The sequence below is a fragment of the Anomaloglossus baeobatrachus genome, chromosome 11 (assembly GCF_048569485.1).
Source record: "Anomaloglossus baeobatrachus isolate aAnoBae1 chromosome 11, aAnoBae1.hap1, whole genome shotgun sequence".
NCBI lineage: Eukaryota > Metazoa > Chordata > Amphibia > Anura > Aromobatidae > Anomaloglossus > Anomaloglossus baeobatrachus.
In genome coordinates this window covers 17,882,963-17,904,834 of record NC_134363.1, presented here as the reverse complement: position 1 = coordinate 17,904,834, position 21,872 = coordinate 17,882,963, and the positions used below count along the sequence as shown (strand labels likewise).

At 43.4% G+C, this 21,872-nt stretch overlaps 1 protein-coding gene across 1 annotated transcript in view; it reads left to right on the top strand.

Moving 5' to 3' along the window:
• Nucleotides 1-20,486, top strand: part of LOC142256976 (phospholipase A2 inhibitor NAI-like) — a 28,111-nt gene extending 7,625 nt beyond the window's left edge. Inside the window, exons 2-5 of the mRNA XM_075329007.1 lie at nt 10,583-10,702; nt 14,363-14,512; nt 15,846-15,986; nt 18,928-20,486. Coding sequence (XP_075185122.1) covers nt 10,583-10,702; nt 14,363-14,512; nt 15,846-15,986; nt 18,928-19,121 — 605 coding nt within the window. The 3' untranslated portion in view covers nt 19,122-20,486. The remainder of the gene's footprint in view (nt 1-10,582; nt 10,703-14,362; nt 14,513-15,845; nt 15,987-18,927) is intronic.
• The last annotated feature ends 1,386 nt before the right edge of the window (nt 20,487-21,872 follow it).

Genomic DNA, 21,872 nt, shown 5'->3' with positions numbered 1-21,872 from the left:
CGCAGTTATGCTGTAGTTTGTCGTTCCCGCGATGTCACATGTAGCGATGTGTGCTGCCTCAGAAACGACGAACAACCTGCGACCTCAACAATCAACGATTTTTTGAAAATGAATGATGTGTCAACGATGGACGATTTGGTGAGTATTTTCCATTGTTAACGATCGTTCGTTGGTGTCACACGCAACAACGTTGCTAACGATGCCGGATGTGCGTCACGGAATCCGTGACCCGGTGATATATCATTGGATATGTCATTGCGTGTGACAGGGCCTTTACACCTGGATGTTGCTTAGGCCTATGACGGACTTTAGGCCATATTTGACTTCATCCAGGAGGGAGCTTGTGTTGATCAATATAAGAACATGTTATTTGGTTAAGTTTTGATTTTCCGGCTAACCAGCCATTGCATGTAGTAAGTGGTTTGGTCATTCCAGGTAAATCTTGGGAGGGATACTCCATTAGTGTGCATTATACTTATATTGGGGCAGGGGAATAGTCAGTTTTGAGATTAGAGTGAATTTATCTTGGCTGTTGTGCTTTACTGCAGGCAGCTCGTGTTACACACCCATCCAATTGTTTCATGTTCAAGGGTATTAATAGGTATTTGGCAGTTTTTATTATCCAGACACATCCGTAGATCAGGCATAGTATATACTGTAGTTGATCCATATTGTTGGGCGTCACGCTGTACAGCACAAGGGTCTTAGCCTCTTGGCTGAGTGTATGTGGGTTTTCCCATGATGTTTTCCTTTATTTTAGTTTTGTTCTTTTACATATTGACGAAAAATACTTTAGTTGATTAATATAGTGTTGGAGCCATATATTTCCCCTTTGTAACTTAGCTGTATCCTAAAGAGCCCACCCAGGTACACGGCTTACACCTGTATCTGAGAATAGCTTTTTCTACTCTCTGTACTCTAAAACTTTCTGGAAACATTGGAAGAATTTTTGGAATGTTAACTTAAAGCCTCAAAGCCAAGATGGCGCTCCCCTGTCCTTAGCAGGAATTAGGGTGCAGCATGTACCTTGGCTGGGTTTATACACCATCTGTGGAAGAAGAACAACTATGGAAATAAATAACAATACTGATATTGCCTTAAACAAATGGCAAATTCTTCAAGTCAACAAATTATCAAGTCAACATAAACTAGAAGGTCAGGAATGACAGATCCACATAAGATTGAGCCTCGAAAACTGATTGCCCCATTTTCAAAAAGCTCTACAAAGAAGACTGAGATGAACCTATTTTGTCTTTTTTGTTGTGGGTTATATCTACTCTAAATATGTATATATGGAAAGAAGTTAAGGTGCTGTGTCACAAATGAAGAAGTGAAGACTAGGGATGATCTAATACCAGAATATTCACCTGTGCGAATATCCGACGAATAGGTCGCCGCTGGTCTAATATTCGATGTGCAATGTAAAGGGGGCTTTACACGCTACGATATCGTTAATGTTTTATCGTTGAGGTCACATTGTTAGTGACGCACATCCGGCGTCATTAACGATATCGCAGCGTGTGACACTTACCAGCGACCTTAAGCGACCTCAAAAATGGTGAAAATCGTTCACCATGGAGAGGTCGTCCCAAAACCAAAAATCAGTAATGGTTGATTATCGATGTGGTTCATCGCTCCTGCGGCAGCACATATCCCAGTGTGTGACACCGCAGGAGCGAGGAACGTCTCCTTACCTGCCGCCGGCCACAATGCAGAAGGAAGGAGGTGGGCGGGATGTGACGTCCCGCTTATCTCCGCCCCTCCGCTTTGATTGGCCGGCCGCTTAGTGACATAGCGGTGACGTCACTGTGATGCCGAACGTCCCTCCGCCTTGAGGGAGGGATTGTTCGGCAGTCACAGCGACGACGCTGACCAGGTAAGTGGGTGTGACGCTGCCGTAGCGATAATGTTTGCTGCGGCAGCGATCACACGAAATCGCATGCACGACGGGGGCGGGTGCTTTTGCGTACGATATCGCTAGCAATTGCTAGCAATATCGTAGCGTGTAAAGCCCGCTTAAGTCTATGGGAAGCCCGAATAGTTGTTATTCGGGTTTCTTATAGACTTAAATTGTGCATTGAATATTCACGAATAGTCGAATAGCAGCGACCTATTCGGCAAATATTCGCGAAGCCGAATATTTGTGCTATTCAATCATCCCTAGTGAAGACCCTTTAATGAACAGATGTGAGGTGGTAACTGGTGTCAGACCTACGGTGATCTGATTAACAGCCCATCCTCAGGATCGGTCATCAATGATTTAAGTGACCTCCACCCTTAACCCAAGTAAGTATCTATTATCGTTGCTGTATGTGGTTTCCCAATTTCCAGTATTCAGGAAAACCTCAGACAAAATAGAAAGAAAAGAGAGCTAAATGAGTGGATCAACCATTTGGATAATTCAGAAATGGAGGACTGAATCATTCAACGAAACCAGTTGTGCAAAGCGTAAAATGGAGGTCAATACCTCTGTGTTGCTGCTGCTACGCCCACTGTCTTTTGGTTTGTGAATTCCAGAATCTAAGACCATGATGAGATAAAAAAATAGTGGTATCTTATGAACGTTGCCAAGGATATGGATAATCTAAGGGAGGTAAGGTTTTTTTTAACTAAAACTATGTGTTTCGGAGTCGAATAGACCCCTTCTTCAGATATTCATACCTGAAGAGAGGGTACGATTTACTCTGAAAAGTTTTGTATCTTACATTTGGATTATCCATATCCTTGGCAGTATTTAGAAGAACCTCAGCTGAAGATATAATCAGAGTTGTAGTCAAAGTTGGCATCATGAGTAGAAGGGAAACCAAGACTTATAAGGTAAGAGAAAGAAAATGGTTCCATCGTAACCATGACAAGTCAACCCAAGAGCATGCAAATTGGAGGCCACTGGAGTTCCGGATGGGGAGAGATGCTCTATTGAATAGTAGCTACTAACATGGCAGAATGGAAATGGCTAGGAAAGAAAAGAATATATTCAAGTACAATAATAAATATGGGAAATGTTGGTACTTCAGACACAATTTCTAAGCCTTTTCCCATTTTTGTTTTCATTTCCCTGTTAAGAGATCTCACAATATCCCTGACCAGTAACTATAATGCCAGCTAGTCCCATCCAAACCCTGGACTCCTTGCTCTCACTTACACTAGCCCCTGTCATCCATGCCTTCTCCCTTCCCCAGAAAAGATGTTTAAGAGTCAAGATATTTTGGGTATGTTGGCAAATGATCTCCACCACTTATCAGCGCCATCTTATCTCCAATACTAGCTCCCATCATCACTCCTCCCGGCTTCTTTCCTCACCAACATATGTCAATATGTCCCTCACTGAAGATGTCTGTAGGATGGCATGATTCAGCGCCATCTTATCTCCAATACTAGCTCCCGTCATCACTCCTCCCGGCTTCTTTCCTCACCAACATATGTCAATATGTCCCTCACTGAAGATGTCTGTAGGATGGCATGATTATGTGTAAATATGGATGGAGCTACGTCATCCTTGATTGTAGCCACCCTCATCCCGTGTTCTTCATCCTGGTTCTCACTAACCTCGATATCTGTGGATCGTCCATGTTGATGCGTTCCCAACTGAATATGACCGGCTGTCAAGTTGACATGGAAATGTTAATGACTTTTGGCAACTGTCAGAAGACTGCTATTGTTGGGAACATTGGAGCCAAAAATCATTGGCCAAAAACCCTCCGAGGCTTCTTCCAAGCACAAAAATGATGATCACATGTTCTCTATTACTTTTTTTTATATCCCACTGGCTGTACTAAAGGAAACTAATGGAGAAGTACCATGGATCAATCTTACAAACATATTTCTTGATCCCAAGTTGATACTTTCCAGCGAAGCAACAAAGAGAATCATATTTATAAGTTCTTACATCTCGTTAATTGAAGCATGAAGACTTTGTTGACCATTCTACAAGTTTATATCATAGCGCTGATGTCTGTTCTTCATATCTGAGTCATTCTGAAGCTCGTAATAAGTTTTCAGGCCCAAGTATTAACCATTTATGCAGTACAGACGTAAAAAAAAATCAAAAAATTCCAAAATAACAAAATATTCATAGGTAATTAATAGTGATGTGTGAATAGTAACTATTTGTGTTCGGATAATGCTTCCTGAACAGTGCTCGCCACATCAAAAAAAATGCTTGAGTTCCCCATTGACTTGCATTAGGTTGATTATTCGTTACAAATATTGGAATAGTACTTTGGTATTCATTACAAATAATCCAAACACAAATACCTTATTTTCCGATTTGTAAGATGCACAAATGGGGGTGCATCTTACATATTGCATATGGCTTACCGAGGTGGCACAGGGTCGGCGATACTGCAGGCTTGTGGGGTGTTACGGTGGCGGCGGGCGCCATTGATGTGCTAGTAGGCTCAGAGGAGACGTGTCGTGGCTCAAAGGGTCAGGGTCAATGTGCAGCAGCGGAGAGTTGGCAATACTGCAGGCTCATGGGGCGTCATGGCGGCAGGTGCCATTGATTTGCGGGCTGCTTTGAATCACCTGCAATTGATGAGATAGATTTCAAGAAAATAGCCGCAAAGGCGGCGCGTGCACAAATAGGACTCTGCAGCCATATAATTGAAGTCCATCTCATCAGTCTGCGCATGCATCTCCCACGTGGTCATATTCTTAAAGTTTGCAGTCAATTCAATGGACCGCTCTGTCTGCCGACAGATTAATGGTGCTCACCACCGTGACACCTCATGAGCCCGCAGCATTGCCGACCCTCTGCTGGCAAACACTGACCCTCTTGAGCTGTGACACCCCCTCCTCCAAGCCCGCCAGCAGATCCATGGCACCTGCGGCCGTGACACCCCATGAGCCCGTCATATCGCCGACTCGCTGGCACACTGACCCTCTTGAGCAATGACACCCACTTTTCCATGCCCGCAGCATATTCTACCCTGCCTCATGTGACCCTCCCGAGCTGCTCCCCCACCGCCGCTCCCCCCAGTAAGCTAATATAATAGGCACAAGGAATATAAGACAGACCCTGATTTTAGCAGTAAAAATTATTAATTAACTATTTTCCTCCTTCAAATTTGGGTTGCACCTTATAATCTGGTGCTTCTTATAAAATGAAAAATACGGTAGTTACTATTTGTCCCCCACTAGTTATTAAATACCTAACTAATTGCTGGTGGATCCACAACTGGGTCTCCCAGTTATTCCGAGAACAGCTATCTAGAACCCCAAAAAAGGGGGTCTTTAGATCTCAGTCTTAAGTGGAGCAAGGTTGGACCTCAACTTTGTCCATTTATGAGGATACTGCTGGATAAATATGAGCACAGTCCCATTATCAATGGAGCAGATATGAGCATGAACACTACTGCTCCATTCAAGACAGGGCTCAGAAGACTCCCTTTCTTGGGGTTCCAAATAGCTGTTCTTGTGATGATAGGACCTTCAGCGGTCAGACTTCCAGAGATTTGCAAATCTAAAGGATAAGAGAATTTGTTTTAAAAGAACTGAGAGTCCTTACCTTTAAATTACTAATTGAAAATATGGTAATAAATAGCGAGCTTTTGAGACTATGCAGGTCTCGAAAGTCTCGAAAGCTTGCGATTTATTACCATATTTTCAGTTAGCCATTAAAAGGCATCAACCACCGAAGACTCTTGACGGGCCCCACAGGATCTTGGGGAATACTCATCACCAGGCCAGTGTGGGTCAGGGATGTCACGGGTGGCTCTGCCTGGTTTCGTAACCCCGTCGGTGTCAATAAAAGGGATGGATTTTGGGATGAAGATGAAGGGGTTGAGGATGTTGGGAATAGTTGTCTCGTGACGCCACCTGTGGTGTGCTGCCAGGGATTACCCGCCACTGCAGGTGCTGTCCTCTGGGGCGGATGGTGTCGTAGCTTGGATGGTTTGGCTCCCCACAGGTAGAGCCAGGTCCCAGGGGAAGGAGGATGGTGGTGATAGTAGCTGTTGGTGCCGAAGCGCGGGGCGACAGTGTCGGCAAGGATGGGCTGACACAGTTGTTGCGGTTCAAGGTCTTTACTCATTGTATGATAGCTGCCCATGGAGTGCCAGTTTCTGCCGTGATGGACCCCAGCCGATCCCGGGTATGTTGGAGGTCACCACCGGTGTCAGAGTGTATCCTTTCCTCAAGGGTTGCCCCTCGATAAAGTGATGAACCCGGGCTGAATGTTATGCTGGGTGTGGGAGAGACACCAAGCAAGTGGACTCCTGGGAATAAGGGAGGCTGAAACACAAAGAGGGGCGAAAACCAGGGGCTCCTGCGCTGGCCCTGATACTGGGGGACCCTGTGCTAGCCCTCAAATCACAGGTACCTATAATGGTTAGGAGGTGTGGCCTACCAACGTGCCCCTGTCTCCTAGCCATTCCCTAGGACTAAATCCCACCACCCACCAAAAAAACAAGCACAAAAATAACCAGCAAATAGGGAAAAAGGAAAAACAACAACTTATCTTTGAGAGGGAATCTTCAGAATCTACAGCAACAGTAGTCTGAAGCCACATGCACTCCTGAGCAAGCAACTTCTCCAAGTGAAGAGTATAGCCCGCACTGGAGGAGTGAGAGGCCCAGGTTATAAAGGTCCTTAATTACCAGCTGGAGGAAAGGTTCCTCCAGCCTTGCAGGGAAACAGAAAAAAAAACTAAATCAAACCCTTAAAGGGACAGCATTCATTAACATCTGGACGATCGCCGGGCCCTTCTGCACCTGGTCCCAGCAGCAGCACCTGAAGGTCCAGACACATCCGTGACACTGAGCTTCCTGCTTCAAGCCTCAGGCTCTGAGAAGAAGTTAAAGAAAATGGTGTTGTGTCGCCAAAACTGTGGTCCCGACTTGACTGAAGATTGTGTCAAGGTTGCTCCCATTTCTACCCCAAGTGGTGCTCGCCCCTTAGGTGGTTGTCCTAGTGACCGGGAAAGTCCCATTTCTCGTGATGGCCACCCCCCAGCCTACCCTAAACCAGTCCCCAGTGGGAAGGTACTTAAGCTGTATGTAAGGTGAAATGTGGAAACACCGATGATTAACCTCTTCCTCACCCGAGTTGAATACTGCACCTTAAATGAAATGCAATACTGTGTGGCGACTGGAGCCTCAGGGGCGCCACACTCCCAGTTCTTTTACACTTTTTTCAATCTACCGGCTAACACGGTACAAAGATATACTTTACCTGTATCATTAAGGATTAGTGGTAAAGTATTTTAGAATTAACCATTTAGCAAGAAACCCTAGAGCAGTTTACACTTGTGTTATGGCCTAAAACTGCTTGAAATGTCACAATTTTTGTCTTATGCGTAGTTGGATAAAAGTGTTGCAACTTTTTGATTTTTTACGATACCTCTGTTAACATTAGAAAAAGGGGTGTACATTTCGACCTCTATGAATTTTACATACATTACTCTACTGTTCAAATATGAAATATGGGAAACGTCTACCAAATCCTAATTTACTTGTACCAAATCCTAAAAATACTTTGCTTTATGCCTCCGATACTGACATGAAGAATATATCTCCTATGATACTTCTAAATTCAGTGTTCACAGTCCCTATCAGGGACTGGATATCACACCTCACTGGAGCCTCCTGCTGGCCAATCTGCACATTACAGAGGGATTGAATCTTCCAGAGGGAAAGGAAAGTGACCCAAGTTCACGAGTAAAAGTTCCTTTAATGTAGATGAATTATAAGTCCAAGGAAGAGAAAAAAGATTAAATTATTCCAGAGAGCCATGGACTTATACTTGATCGTGGATCACTTTTCCTAACCTCTGGATTATACGTCTCAGCAAAGACGATTCCTTCCTCCGAGGATCCTTCACAAAGACTTCAGTGAGCTGGACTTTCTTCTTCCACAAAGCAGCACAACACATGGCTGTGATATCAGGAGGTCGGCTGTCAGGAATGTGTCCATCCACACTAATGAATTCCAAGCAGCAGCCAACGAGATCCTGGGTGCAGCTCCAGATGTAACTGGAGTATAGGGCATGAAAAGACTAAAAACAAAAATGTATAGAAGGATAGCTGACAATACATAGGATTAGAAAATAACAATACAATGGTGTATAAAAGACAAGCTGGAGTTATATACTGTATTATACTACAGAGCTGCACTCACTATTCTGCTGGTGCAGTCACTGTGTACATACATTACATTACTGATCCTGAGTTACCTCCTGTATTATTCTCCAGAGCTGCACTCACTATTCTGCTGGTGCAGTCACTGTGTACATACATTACATTACTGATCCTGAGTTACCTCCTGTATTATACTGCAGAGCTGCACTCACTATTCTGCTGGTGCAGCCACTGTGTACATACATTACATTATTGATCCTGAGTTGCCTCCTGTATTATACTCCAGAGCTGCACTCACTATTCTGCTGGTGCAGTCACTGTGTACATACATTACATTACTGACCCTGAGATACATCCTGCATTATACTCCAGAGCTGCACTCACTATTCTGCTGGTGCAGCCACTGTGTACATACATTACATTACTGATCCTGAGTTACCTCCTGTATTATACTCCAGAGCTGCACTCACTATTCTGCTGGTGCAGTCACTGTGTACATACATTACATTACTGATCCTGAGTTACCTCCTGTATTATACTGCAGAGCTGCACTCACTATTCTGCTGGTGCAGCCACTGTGTACATACATTACATTATTGATCCTGAGTTGCCTCCTGTATTATACTCCAGAGCTGCACTCACTATTCTGCTGGTGCAGTCACTGTGTACATACATTACATTACTGATCCTGAGTTACCTCCTGTATTATACTCCAGAGCTGCACTCACTATTCTGCTGGTGCAGTCACTGTGTACATACATTACATTACTGATTCTGAGTTACCTCCTGTATTATACTCCAGAGCTGCACTCACTATTCTGCTGGTGCAGTCACTGTGTACATACATTACTGATCCTGAGTTACCTCCTGTATTATACTCCAGAGCTGCACTCACTATTCTGCTGGTGCAGTCACTGTGTACATACATTACATTACTGATCCTGAGTTACCTCCTGTATTATACTCCAGAGCTGCACTCACTATTCTGCTGGTGCAGTCACTGTGTACATACATTACATTACTGATCCTGAGTTACCTCCTGTATTATACTCCAGAGCTGCACTCACTATTCTGCTGGTGCAGTCACTGTGTACATACATTACATTACTGATTCTGAGTTACCTCCTGTATTATACTTCAGAGCTGCACTCACTATTCTGCTGGTGCAGTCACTGTGTACATACATTACATTACTGATCCTGAGTTACCTCCTGTATTATATTCCAGAGCTGCACTCACTATTCTGCTGGTGCAGTCACTGTGTACATACATTACATGACTGATCCTGAGTTACCTCCTGTATTATACTCCTGAGCTGCACTCACTATTCTGCTGGTGCAGTCACTGTGTACATACATTACATGACTGATCCTGAGTTACCTCCTGTATTATATTCCAGAGCTGCACTCACTATTCTGCTGGTGCAGTCACTGTGTACATACATTACATGACTGATCCTAAGTTACTTCCTGTATTATACTCCAGAGCTGCACTCACTATTCTGCTGCTGCAGTCACTGTGTACATACATTACATTACAGATCCTGAGTTACCTCCTGTATTATACTTCAGAGCTGCACTCACTATTCTGCTGGTGCAGTCACTGTGTACATTACATTACAGATCCTGAGTTACCTCCTGTATTATACTCCAGAGCTGCAGTCACTATTCTGCTGGTGCAGTCACTGTGTACATACATTACATTACAGATCCTGAGTTACCTCCTGTATTACACTCCAGAGCTGCACTCACTATTCTGCTGGTGCAGTCACTGTGTACATACATTACATTACAGATCCTGAGTTACCTCCTGTATTACACTCCAGAGCTGCACTCACTATTCTGCTGGTGCAGTCACTGTGTACATACATTACATTACAGATCCTGAGTTACCTCCTATATTATACTCCAGAGCTGCACTCACTATTCTGTTGTTGGAGATACTGGTATGCACTGTATCGTCCTTAGTGTATTAACAATATTTGGGCCCTTTCTTATAAAAAAAGCTCAGCATAGAGCACCCATAAAGCATCACTAGCCAAACTATTGTCATTTTTGGCCCCTTATCTGGCAGTAAATGCACATACTTTAAAGGCCATGATTATATAGTAGTATATTTTATATATATATATATATATATATATATATATATATATATATATATATATATATATATATATTATAAATATATATATATATATTTATCTATGTTGCAAATATAAACCATCAAGCTATTGTTCTTTTTTTATTGCTCTAAGTTCCAAATAAAGACAATGGTGTTACTTGGAATGTAATACTGTTCAAAAATTCAGCAAACACATTGCATTTCATTTTTTAGCCACCAGGGGGCAATAGACCACACAAAACTACAGAGCAGGTTTAAATGGTCTTTATTTTATAATGGATGCTCGTTAATGATCCAGATTTCACCAAAAATGGCGCAAATGTTTTCTTTTTGAGATGTTTTTGAAGTTTTGGTTTTGACGCCCGTCTGTATTTCTTCCTGCAGGTTACTCTCTGTCATGTATTGAATGCACATCGCTGAGTGACACTGTGTGTAAGGGAGAATCCAAAACCTGCTCCGCTGGAAATGACTCTTGTATTTTATCCTATGTCGTTACATCTATAGGTAAGTTGCAAACACTCCATATACTCATATCCTGCACTGTTGCAGGACCAGCTCTCCTGAGCCTTGTATGACTTTTTCATGGCATGTGAGCACTGCAGCCAATCAGCTGAGCTTCCTTAGACATCAAGTAGAGGTGATCATGTGGCATGTGAACCTCAGGAGGTTTATTTGGATAAATTAGTGTCATATGTGTACATGGCCAAAGGTGTTGGAAGCCTTGAAATGGTTCCATAAAATTATTTCTCCCAGCAAATTATTGCAATTACACTTGTTTATTTCCTTTGTGTATATTGGAAGAACACAAAAAAAAACAGAAAAAAAGTGTCCGACAAAATTCCAAAAGTTAGCGCACAAAATTTTTGGCACCTTTCCAAAATTGTAAGTAAACTACTTTGCATCAAGCATTGTTCATACTCACCTGTGGCAAGTAACAGGTGTGGGCAATATGAAAATCACACCCGAAACCAGATAAAAAGGGGAGAAGTTGACTCAATCTTTGCATTTTGTGCTGTGTGTGCCACACTAAGCATGGAGAACAGAAAGAGAAGAAGAGAACTGTCTGAAGAATTGAGAACTAAAATTCTTGAAAAAAAAAGTCAACAATCCCTAGGTAGCAAGCCCATCTCTAGAGATCTTGATGTTCCTTTGTTGATGGTGTGCAACATAATCAAGAAGTTTAAAAGTCCTGGCCCTGTAGCTAATCTGCCTGGACATGGACGGTAGAGAAAAATTGATGAAAGAAAAATTGATGCAACGCAGAATATTCTGGATGGAGAATAAGCCACCTCAATCAAGCTCCAAAGAAATTCAAGCCATCCTGTTGCCTTGGGAGGCATCATTGTCAGTACAAACTTTCCATTCACATCTGAATGACATGAAACGCTATGGAGGAGACCAAGGAGGACCCCACTGCTGACACCGGGACATAAAAAAACCTAGACTGCAGTTTGCCAAAATTAACATGGTTCACTAAAATCCTTCTGGGATAGTGTCTTGTGGACAGATAAGACCAAGTTAGAGCTTTTTGGTAAAGCACATCATTCTAGTGTTTACCGATAAACAAATGAGGCTTACTAAGAAAAGCACACAGTACCTACAGTCATACATGGTGGAGGTTCAGAGATGTTTTGGGTTGTTCTGCTGCCTCTGGCACTGGGTGTCTTTACTGTGTGCAAGACATCATGAAATCTTAAGACTGCCAAAGGATTTTGGGTGGCATTGTATAGTTCAGTGTCAGATTGGTGGATTAGCATCCTAGGTCATGGGTTTTCTAGTAGGACAGTGACCCCAAACATTCTTCAAGTATCATCGAGAAATGGAGGAAGAAAAGCGCTGAAAAGTTCTGAAGTGACAGCAATTAATACGATGTAAATCCCATTCACACCTGTGGAGAGATCTTAAAAATTGCTGAAGAGGAGACAGGGAGAAGACGCCTCCAAATATGAAAGAGCTGGAGCCCTTTATAAAGAAGAGTCCAAAACTCCAGTTGAGAAGTTCAAGAAACTTGTGGAGATTTAATGGAAGAGATTGATTGCAGTTATTTTTACAAAGAGCGTGCACCAAATATTGAGTTAAGGGTGTCAACAATTTTGTCAGGCCCATTTTTGGAGTTTTGTGTGAAATTATCTCCAATTTGCCTATTTACTCATTATTTTAGGTGTTGTTCCAATACAAACAAAGGAAATAAATAGGGATCATCGAATACCTCAAATTTTCGGCTTCGCGAATATCCGACGAATACCTTGCCGCTATTCAAATATTCGATGCGCAATGTAAGTCTATTGGAAGCCCGAGTAGTTCCGAATAGTTGTTATTCGGGTTTCCCATAGACTACTTGCAACAAGTTACCAAATAAACTCAGCCAAATGCCACCAATCATTCATCCAACTCACCTCATTTGAAATCCAACCAACCTATTCAACTGTACGACGTTCCATCAACTCACCTGCTCAACTCCACAAAATGCCATTAGCCCACTTAAAAAAAATACTCGACTAAAATTTTACCAACCCACTGAACTCTACCATATCCACAAAGCTTCACCAACAAACTTAATCACCAAATTTCACCAACTTAATGCCAGAATTCAGGCCTGGCCTAGCCGCTGCTGAGCCAGTGCTCTCATGTGTGCAGGGTTCAGGGCTTCAGGGGTTTGAAGGGGTTAACTTCTTGCAGCCTCGTTCTGGGTTGCAGAGCACCATATCCTGGCACCGCACCTTTCGTCCGGTGCCAGTTATAGTTTTGCTCTGCAGTGCTCTTTCCTGGCTCCTGTGAATACCCGATCTGTCCTGTCTCCCTGCTACCTCATCCTGACATGCGTTCCCCTGCTCCGTTAGTTTTTTCCTCATCCCTGACTACCTGTCCCGGTCTGTAGCTATCTCGTTTGTCTGTCTCTTTCCCGTCCTGTGCACCCCGACCTCAGTCGTTTACCTATCTGCTCGGCTTCTGACTTTGCTTTGTTTGTATCTTCGGCTCCGTCTCTCCCTCCTGCTTCATAGTGAAATCCCGACTTTGAACCCTGGCATACCACCTGACTTCTCTTTGCTTTTTCCTCTGGTGACCGATATTGACCTCCTGCTGCTGACTCGGTGTGTTGACTACACTGCTGCCCTCTGCTGGTTGGCCTGCTAACTGCACCCTGAAGTTACATTGTTGGTAACTTTAGTATCTTCCTAGTGCAGTGTGACACTTAACTCCACCAAATGCCACCAACCCACTTACCAAATCAACTCAACTGAAACTTAAGCCTGCTTTACACGAGATGACCGATTGTGCGATAGCATGATCGATTGTACCCGCCCTCGTCGTTTTTGCATCACATGCAATTAGTTGCCCGTGGCGCACAAACTCGTTTAACCCCCCTCACACGTACTTACCTTCCGGACGACCTCGCTGTGGGCGACGACCGTCCACTTCCTGGAGTGGGAGGGATGTTCGGCGTCACAGCGACATCAAACGGCAGCCGGCCAATAGAAGTGGAGAGGCAGAGATGAGCGGGATGTAAACATCCCGCCCACCTCCTTCCTTCCATTAAGCCATCGGGTGCCGCGGGAGGCAGGTAAAGCTGCTGTTCATCGTTCCCGTGGTGTCACACAGAGCAACGTGTGATGCCATGGAAATGATGAACAATTAAACAATTTTATGAAACCTAGCGACGAGAACACGACTCACGATTTGTGAGCGAAATTGCGTCGCTAGGAGGTGTCACACGAGACGCCGTTGTGTACGATGCCGGATGTGCGTCACGAAAACCGTGACCCCGACAATGCATCGCACGATCAGTCGTCTCGTGTAAAGCCCGCTTTAACCAACCTGCTCAACTCCAAAAATCCTCAAACCATCTCAATTTCGCCTAGTTTTACCAACCAACTCAACTCCATCAAACTTCGCCAACTTCTTAACCTAATTCCACCAAATGGCACCAACTCACTAGCCTACCCAACTCCATTAAAAGTTCACCAACCTGTTCAGCTCCAATGATTCACCAGCTCAAATCCACTGAATTCTATTCTCCCCGCAACTAGTCTCTATTAACTCGCCAATCCATCATTATACTCCTTGTTCCTTACGTTATCCTCATCCAGAGTAGAATCTACCTGAAAACAAAAACCAATATTACCCCATGAACCAGAGGCTAAATAGAATTCTGTTTATTTCTAGGTGGAATGGAAATATCTAAAATGTACACCCGCCAATGTGGACAAAGCAATTTGTGTTCGAAAACTGGAAGTATTAGCCTCCCCAACGGTAGAATAAAGGCTGGGACCAGCTGCTGTAAGACCAATGATTGTATGCCAACTGACCCTATCCGTAAGTTACCCATTCATAAAAGAGTTTAGCTAATATTTTATGATGATATCTTCACACCTCGTGGACTTCTTGAGAGCTTCTTAGTCAGCAAGTGTAAATGTCTTCTCCACTTGGAAGAAAATCATATAGTACATGATACCTTTCTGGGCTCCTGAGAATGTAGAGTCATACAATCCATTATGTGTTAAACATTTAAGATAAACGTGAGCAAATTATATCATTTTCTGCAGTCCAGGTCCAAGGTTTGGAGCTCTCTTTTTATTTTTGGGAGCTCCAGTCCCTAATGAAGAACATTCACTTAAAAATACAAGTTAATCCATAAGTAAAACCTACTGTAATGCTACCACCAGGGGGCGCAGGTACACAAGAGAGATGTAGCGCTCCTAGGTGTAATGCGGTGTCTGACCACTAGATGTCACCAGTATCTAGACGAGGAGGTAGCAAATGGTTGTACACCCCGAGAGTCAGAGTCGGGAGGTCACGTCAGTGCAAAGGAGGAAGAGGAGCCCAAAGTCATGTGGAAGCCTAAGGTCGGTAGCCGGGAAGTAATGTTAGATACAGATGGGGAGCAGAACTGTAGTCAGAGAACAAGCCAGGGTCAGAAGCCAAAGGGGAACGTCAGTACAAAAAGGAGGGAAGTGGGACTGAGGGAACAAGACAAGCAAAGGGGAACGTCAGTACAAAAGGGGGGAAGTGGGACTGATGGAACAAGACAAGCATAGGGGAACGTCAGTACAAAAAGGAGGGAAGTGGGACTGAGGGAACAAGCCAAGCAAAGGGAAACATCAGTACAAAAGGGGGGAAGTGGGACTGATGGAACAAGACAAGCGTAGGGGAACGTCAGTACAAAAGGGGGGAAGTGGGACTGATTGAACAAGACAATTAAAGGGTCAGAAAGTCAGGGAGCACAGACAAAATGGACTGAGCTGTGGAAAGGAAGAGGAGTTGGGGTAGTGGGACGAGGATTAGAGCGAGCTTACAAGAACCAGAAGCAAACACTGCAGAGCAGGAACTATCACTGGTGATGTTTCGGTGGAAACATCCCAAAGATAAAGCAAGGCGATTACCGGAACGAGGCACCAGACCGGCCACCGGCAAGGACCCGGGAATACAAACAACCGAGCAATAGACAAAACCCAATGGTTCTCCAAGGAGCAGAGCCAAAGGTGAATCGTGACACCAACTTGTTTTAGTATACGCAGTAAATAATGTAACTACTTGTAAATTCTACAAAGGACGAAATGTTACCATATATCAGTATTGCTATTCTAACACTTTGTGTTTCCATAGATTTTTTTTAGCATATTTACTGTGTTTTTTTTTCCCTTTTTAGTTCCTACAGACTCTAACGAAAAAAATGGCATAATGTGTAAAACGTGTTTTGCTCCAAATTCTAAGTCTTGTGACACTGACCTGATCACCGAATGCATTGGAAACGAGAATGTGTGTATAAGTCAGGTGACCACTATACAAGGTAAAAACAAAAAAATGAATTAGAAGTTTCCAAATCTTTTTGGTGAAAATAAAAACTTTTCTGAACCCCAGGAGGAGGTGTAAGTTTTTTTTTTTTTTAATGAGAGTAATGATAGTTTAAATTATGCTTAGACTATCTGTGGATGTTTTGTCCATGATATTATTTTTAGATTATTTAACTTTACAGGGTATCAACATAATGCTCTAATATAAAAAGATCTGTGACAAGAGTTCTACACTTTGAAATTCTATTTAAGATTGAGTAATATATCAATATTATACTGTCAAATGTGTTGCAAGGGCTATATAATGTATCACACAGTTCCTCAGGGGCGGGGCAAATGTAACTTAAGTGGTGCTTTAGCATGACTTTCCTCTGTTATCTTTTTTTGGGGGTGTTAGCCAGTTTCCTGTACAATGCCTGCCTGTCACTCTGGGGTATAGGAAGTGATTGGATGGGGACTCCTAACCTGGCCCTTATGCCGGCACCCGCCCCCGTCATTTATGCGTCACGGGCAATTCATTGCCCGTGGCGCACAAAGTCGGTAACCGCCATCACACGTACTTACCTCCCGCACGACCTCGCTGTGGGCGGCGAACATCCTCTTCCTGAAGGGGGAGGGACGTTTGGCTTCACAGCAGCCAATAGAAGCTGAGGGGCGGAGATGATCGTGACGTAACATCCTGCCCACCTCCTTCCTTCCGCATTGCCAGCGGGACGCAGGTAAGCTGTGTTCATCATTCCCGGGGTGTCACACAGAGCGACGTGTGCTGTCTCGGGAACGATGAACAACCGGAGCATGGAAGGAAGACCGAAATTTTGAAAATGAACGACGTGTCAATGAGCAACGATAAGGTGAGTATTTTTGCTCATTCACAGTCGTTCTGACGTGTCACACGCTACGATATGTCACACGATGCCGGATGTGCGTCACTAACGACGTTACCCCGACGACATATCGCCCGATATATCGTACCGTGTGACGCCGGCATTAGACTAGGTTCACTCTAAGATGTCCCTCAACCCAGAGGTTCACTAGATGGTAGTGAGGTTTGGGCCCCCAGCATGTCCCTGTCTCCTGTCCAGGCATTACACACCCAACACCCAGACGGGACAGAATTCCCAGTCTCACAAATGGACACAGAAAATGTAGAGGTGCAATCCAACTAAAGCAAACCACTACCAAACACACAAGGAATCTCACAAATTGTATATAGGAGGTAAAAAAAAGAGGAGAAGAAAGTTACAAACGACAGGGTAACTTTAACACAGAATTCAACACAACCTTCACCCTCCTGGCCAAGCTCCAAAATGAATTCTGAATAACCGGAAGCCTTTGTTGGGAGCATAGGGTATTTATCCAGGTTGGGAGTGATTATCAGTGGATACACCTGAGCCAAAGTAATGAGGACACTGAGCCACAGATTATACTCACACTTTGTGTTACATGGATACAATTTTTCAGCAGCCATCCCATAATCATCAGAGTCAGGATTACAAAAATACGGATATCATAAGATTCACCAATCCCAATAAGTGTTTTCACAGCTCAACTCTTACCTGTCCTGAAGAAGGATCTCTGCCTAGGTCCCACAGAATGCCCACAACCCTCTCCCACAAAAAAAGTCAATGAGTATATCCAAGATACATCTCTGCATACCATTTAAAGGAACATGTCACCAGATTTTGGCCATCTAACCTAAATCTAGCACCTTAAACAATTCCGGTACTGCATTCTTTAAAGGTGCATATTAACTAACCTCGTACCTCCCTGTAGTCCCCAAAAATACCTTTATAAAATCTCCTGCCTTGTATGTAAATTGTCCGGTCCAGTCCGATGGACGTCCTAATCTGCGCCTCCTGTTCTTCCTTTCACCCTCCTCCTGTGCTGATTGACATAGATGACGCCTCGGATGCCATCCACATAACCCGGCAAAATCTCGCGCCTGTGCAGACATATTCCCAGCTCGCGCAGGCATACTTTGCTCTGACCTATTGTGGGCAGAGCCGAAAACATAGGTGCGCCTGCGCGAATGGGCAAGTTCTCGTCACAGGTGCGAAATTTTACCCGTTGATGTGGATCACATCATGTGCTTCATCTGGGCAAAATCTTGCGCCTGCGCAGAGAACTCACCAGTTAGCACAGGTGCACCTATGTTTTTGGCTTTGCCCGCAACAGTGCAGAGCAAAGTGCACCTGTGCGATCCGGGAATATGGAGATTTTGTCCTCCTTCGTGGATAGCATCTGTGGCATCATCCACATCAATCAGCACAGGAGGAGAGTGAAAGGAGGGACATGAGGCGCACATTAGGACACCCATCAGACCAGAAAATTTACATACAGGGTGGGAGATTTTATAAAGGTATTTTTGGGGGCTACAGAGGGTGTTAGGGAGTTATGTGCACCTTTATGGAATGCAACACAGGCGCTACTTAAGGTGCTAGTTTTAGGTAAGAAGGCCCAAATCTGGTAATAGGTTCCCTTTAAAGGGCTCTCAGCCTAAAAAAAAAATGTAGGACTGATGCAAGTTATGCTTCAAAATAACAAAATTTGTAGTATTTATCTAGGGAAACTGTTGCCTCTTTATTGTCACCTCTCCGGTCCTTTCATAGTTACTTAGGTTGAAAAAAAGACCTAGGTCCATCTAGTTCAAGCTTCCTTGAATCCCTCTTTACAGGTTGACAGTGATGACATCACTTGTGTTCAACATGATCGCTTGATGAGCCAATCACTGGTATCAGCAGCCATCTTCTATCTAAGGGAACTCAGTGATTGGGTGGAGCAGTCACATGTTGAGGACGTGATGTCATCACAACAGACCGGTAAATCCATTGTACCCATTTTTCTTGAATGTTCCTCTTCCATTCAGTTCTTTCCCCTGTAATATTTTTGTAATGTCATTTCAATCCTTATTATTCATGCGCTATCAATATTTTGCAGGAGATGTTCCGTCCTCAACAGTTGTACAAGGATGTTCTACCAAAGAGATGTGTGAGCCTGCCCGACAAGTGTGGAATCTGGGCAAGATGACCGTTTACCTCGAAAACACCTGTTCAAACACTGGTATCAACATTCAACCCAATCTGCTCCTGGCCATCATCTCTCTCTGGCTTTTTTGGAAACTCTTATGTTAATCCCAAAAATGTAGCCACTGGAATGTATCCAAAATGATACAATCTATGGCTCTGTATATATGGGGCATTCATGTATGTAAGGTTGCACTGATTATAAGACTTGAATTAAGCTTTGAGCAATGAGCTGGATATTTACACACTCTCTACGCATACAAAAATACTCACAATTTGGTAATAATTATGCAAACAAAGGTATTTTTGTCCAAGATAAGAGGATAGATCTTGCCTCTAGAATAAGGGCTTAATTCCTAAGTAGAGTTTTCCCATATTAGTAAATGATGATCCATCACTAGGACATGTAAATATATTGGTCAAGAGGGTTTGAACATTAAGATCCCCAAGAACAACATGAACAAAGGGTCCAAAAAAATCTACATCCAGCTTCAAAACAGCCTTCTGAAAAGTGTAGCACATGTACAGCTTCTGGAATGAAGTAGCACTGTGAAAAGGAAAAAGAGTCAGAAGGACCTATGGTGGTTCTCAGAGAACCATAGTCTTCACTGTTTAGCAATTGAACTTTTAAATGACAAAGATTACTAAGTCAAGGCATAACGTTCAGAAACAAGGCTTATCTCGAATACCTTGTGTTGGCAAGAGTGCCTCTATTGTCCACTCATTGCCATCGCGTGACCTCGGGGATCCGTGAGCTCTGAGATCTGGTGATGTCATGTCAACTTCCAGTTGACCTGACCTCACCGAGGCTGGCCCCAATCTACGAGAATGACTAGGCTGGGGTGGAGTTTCACCACTAGTCACAGTTCAGTATCTCGTGCCTTCCCTCCTTCGCTGCAGAGAGCCACAAGCAGAGCGATGCTGGACTGTGATGTGCGGGAAAACTCTGGCCACAACCAAGCCACTCAAGGAGACAGGGGCCAGCTTTGAAGATGTCGAGTCAACTAGAAGTTGACATGACATCATCGGATTTCAGATTTTCACGGAGCCCAGGTGCCATGTAATGGGGATGAGCGGATCTCAATAGTGTCGCTCAGAGTCACTATTGCCAACGCAAGGCATTCGAGAGAATCCATGTTTCTGAATGTTATATCGATGTGGCTACTGAAGCTAAGTAGTGAACCACCCCTTTAAATTAATAGTAAAATACTTTCCACTTCTGAAGACCACATTGCTATTAAAATATATAGATTATTTTTCCAGCCATGATAAAAAAAATAACTACTGAGGTTAAGGGCACCAAGTAAAGAAGAAATGCATTATTTTTCAGCTATGACCCTTCTGCACATTGGTAGGTGAGCAAAATATTGCATTTTATAACTGAATGTTAAATGGGGTTAAATTTGATCCCATCGCTGTACCACTAAAACAGATAAAAATCCAGTGCCTATGTTAATAAATATATTTTATCCAAAAAAATAATGGTTCCTTTTTTTTATGTAATATTACCTACTATTTATGAAGAATATTGTGACATGATTGTTAGTGATTTTAAAATTCCAGTAGATCTTTGTAGTCTAGAACAATTAAGGATAATCTTGATTTGAGAATATTGAAAAGCAAAATGATTTTTCTATGTACTAAACAGATCAACTGTGGTTCCTAAAACAATGAGATACCTTACAATCTGTAAAACTTTACGGTCATGGGGGTCAAATAGATTTTTAATTGCTGTGAAAAAATTGTACAAGTTCAGTGGTAGAAAGTCAATTCCAGGCTAGTGCAGCAATCATCATTATTCACCACTGACAAGGCTCAAATACAGGAATTTTATTCTTTTTTTTCAAGGGTCATTTCCTTTTATGCAAGTCTACACGGGTTACTAGTGTAATCCATCATACTCCGATGACATCATCACACAGAGCCTTTTAAGGGAAATTCAGACAGCTATGTGTTGTCTGAGTATTCAGTACCACATTCAGTACCACACAGGAGATCTGACAGATCCTCTATATACTACACCACACAGGAGATCTGACAGATCCTCTATAAACCACACTACCCAGGAGAGCTGACAGATCCTTTATATACTACACCACACAGGAGATCTGACAGATCCTCTATAAACCACACTACCCAGGAGAGCGGACAGATCCTCTATATACTACACCACACAGGAGATCTGAGAGATACTCAATATAATACATCTCAAAGGAGAGCGGACAGATCCTCTATATACCACACCACACAGGAGAGCTGACAGATACTCTATATACTACACCACACAGGAGAGCTGACAGATCCTCTATATACTACACCACACAAGAGAGCTGACAGATCCTCTATATACTACACCATACAGGAGAGCTGACACATCCTCTATATACTACACCACACAGGAGAGCTGACAGACCCTCTATATACTACACCACACAGGAGATCTGAGAGATACTCAATATAATACATCTCAAAGGAGAGCTGACAGATCCTCTATATACTACACCACTCAGGAGAGCTGACAGATCCTCTATAAATCACACTACCCAGCAGATCTGACAGATCCTCTATAGAGCTGAGCGGATTGCTCATAATCCGAGTCTGGCGGATCCGTCGCGGGTTGTGAAAGAAATCCGGATCTGATCATGTAAGTCAATGGGGAGCGGATCCGGGGACGAGAGAGAGTGAGAGAGAGAGCGAGAGAGAGAGAGCGAGAGAGAGCGAGAGAGAGAGAGTGAGAGAAAGAGAGCGAGAGAGAGAGAGAGAGGACCCGGATCGGACCCCGAAACCGTGCGGATCCGGACTTTTACAGTTCGGGTCCGCTCAACACTAATCCTCTATATACTACACCACACAGTAGAG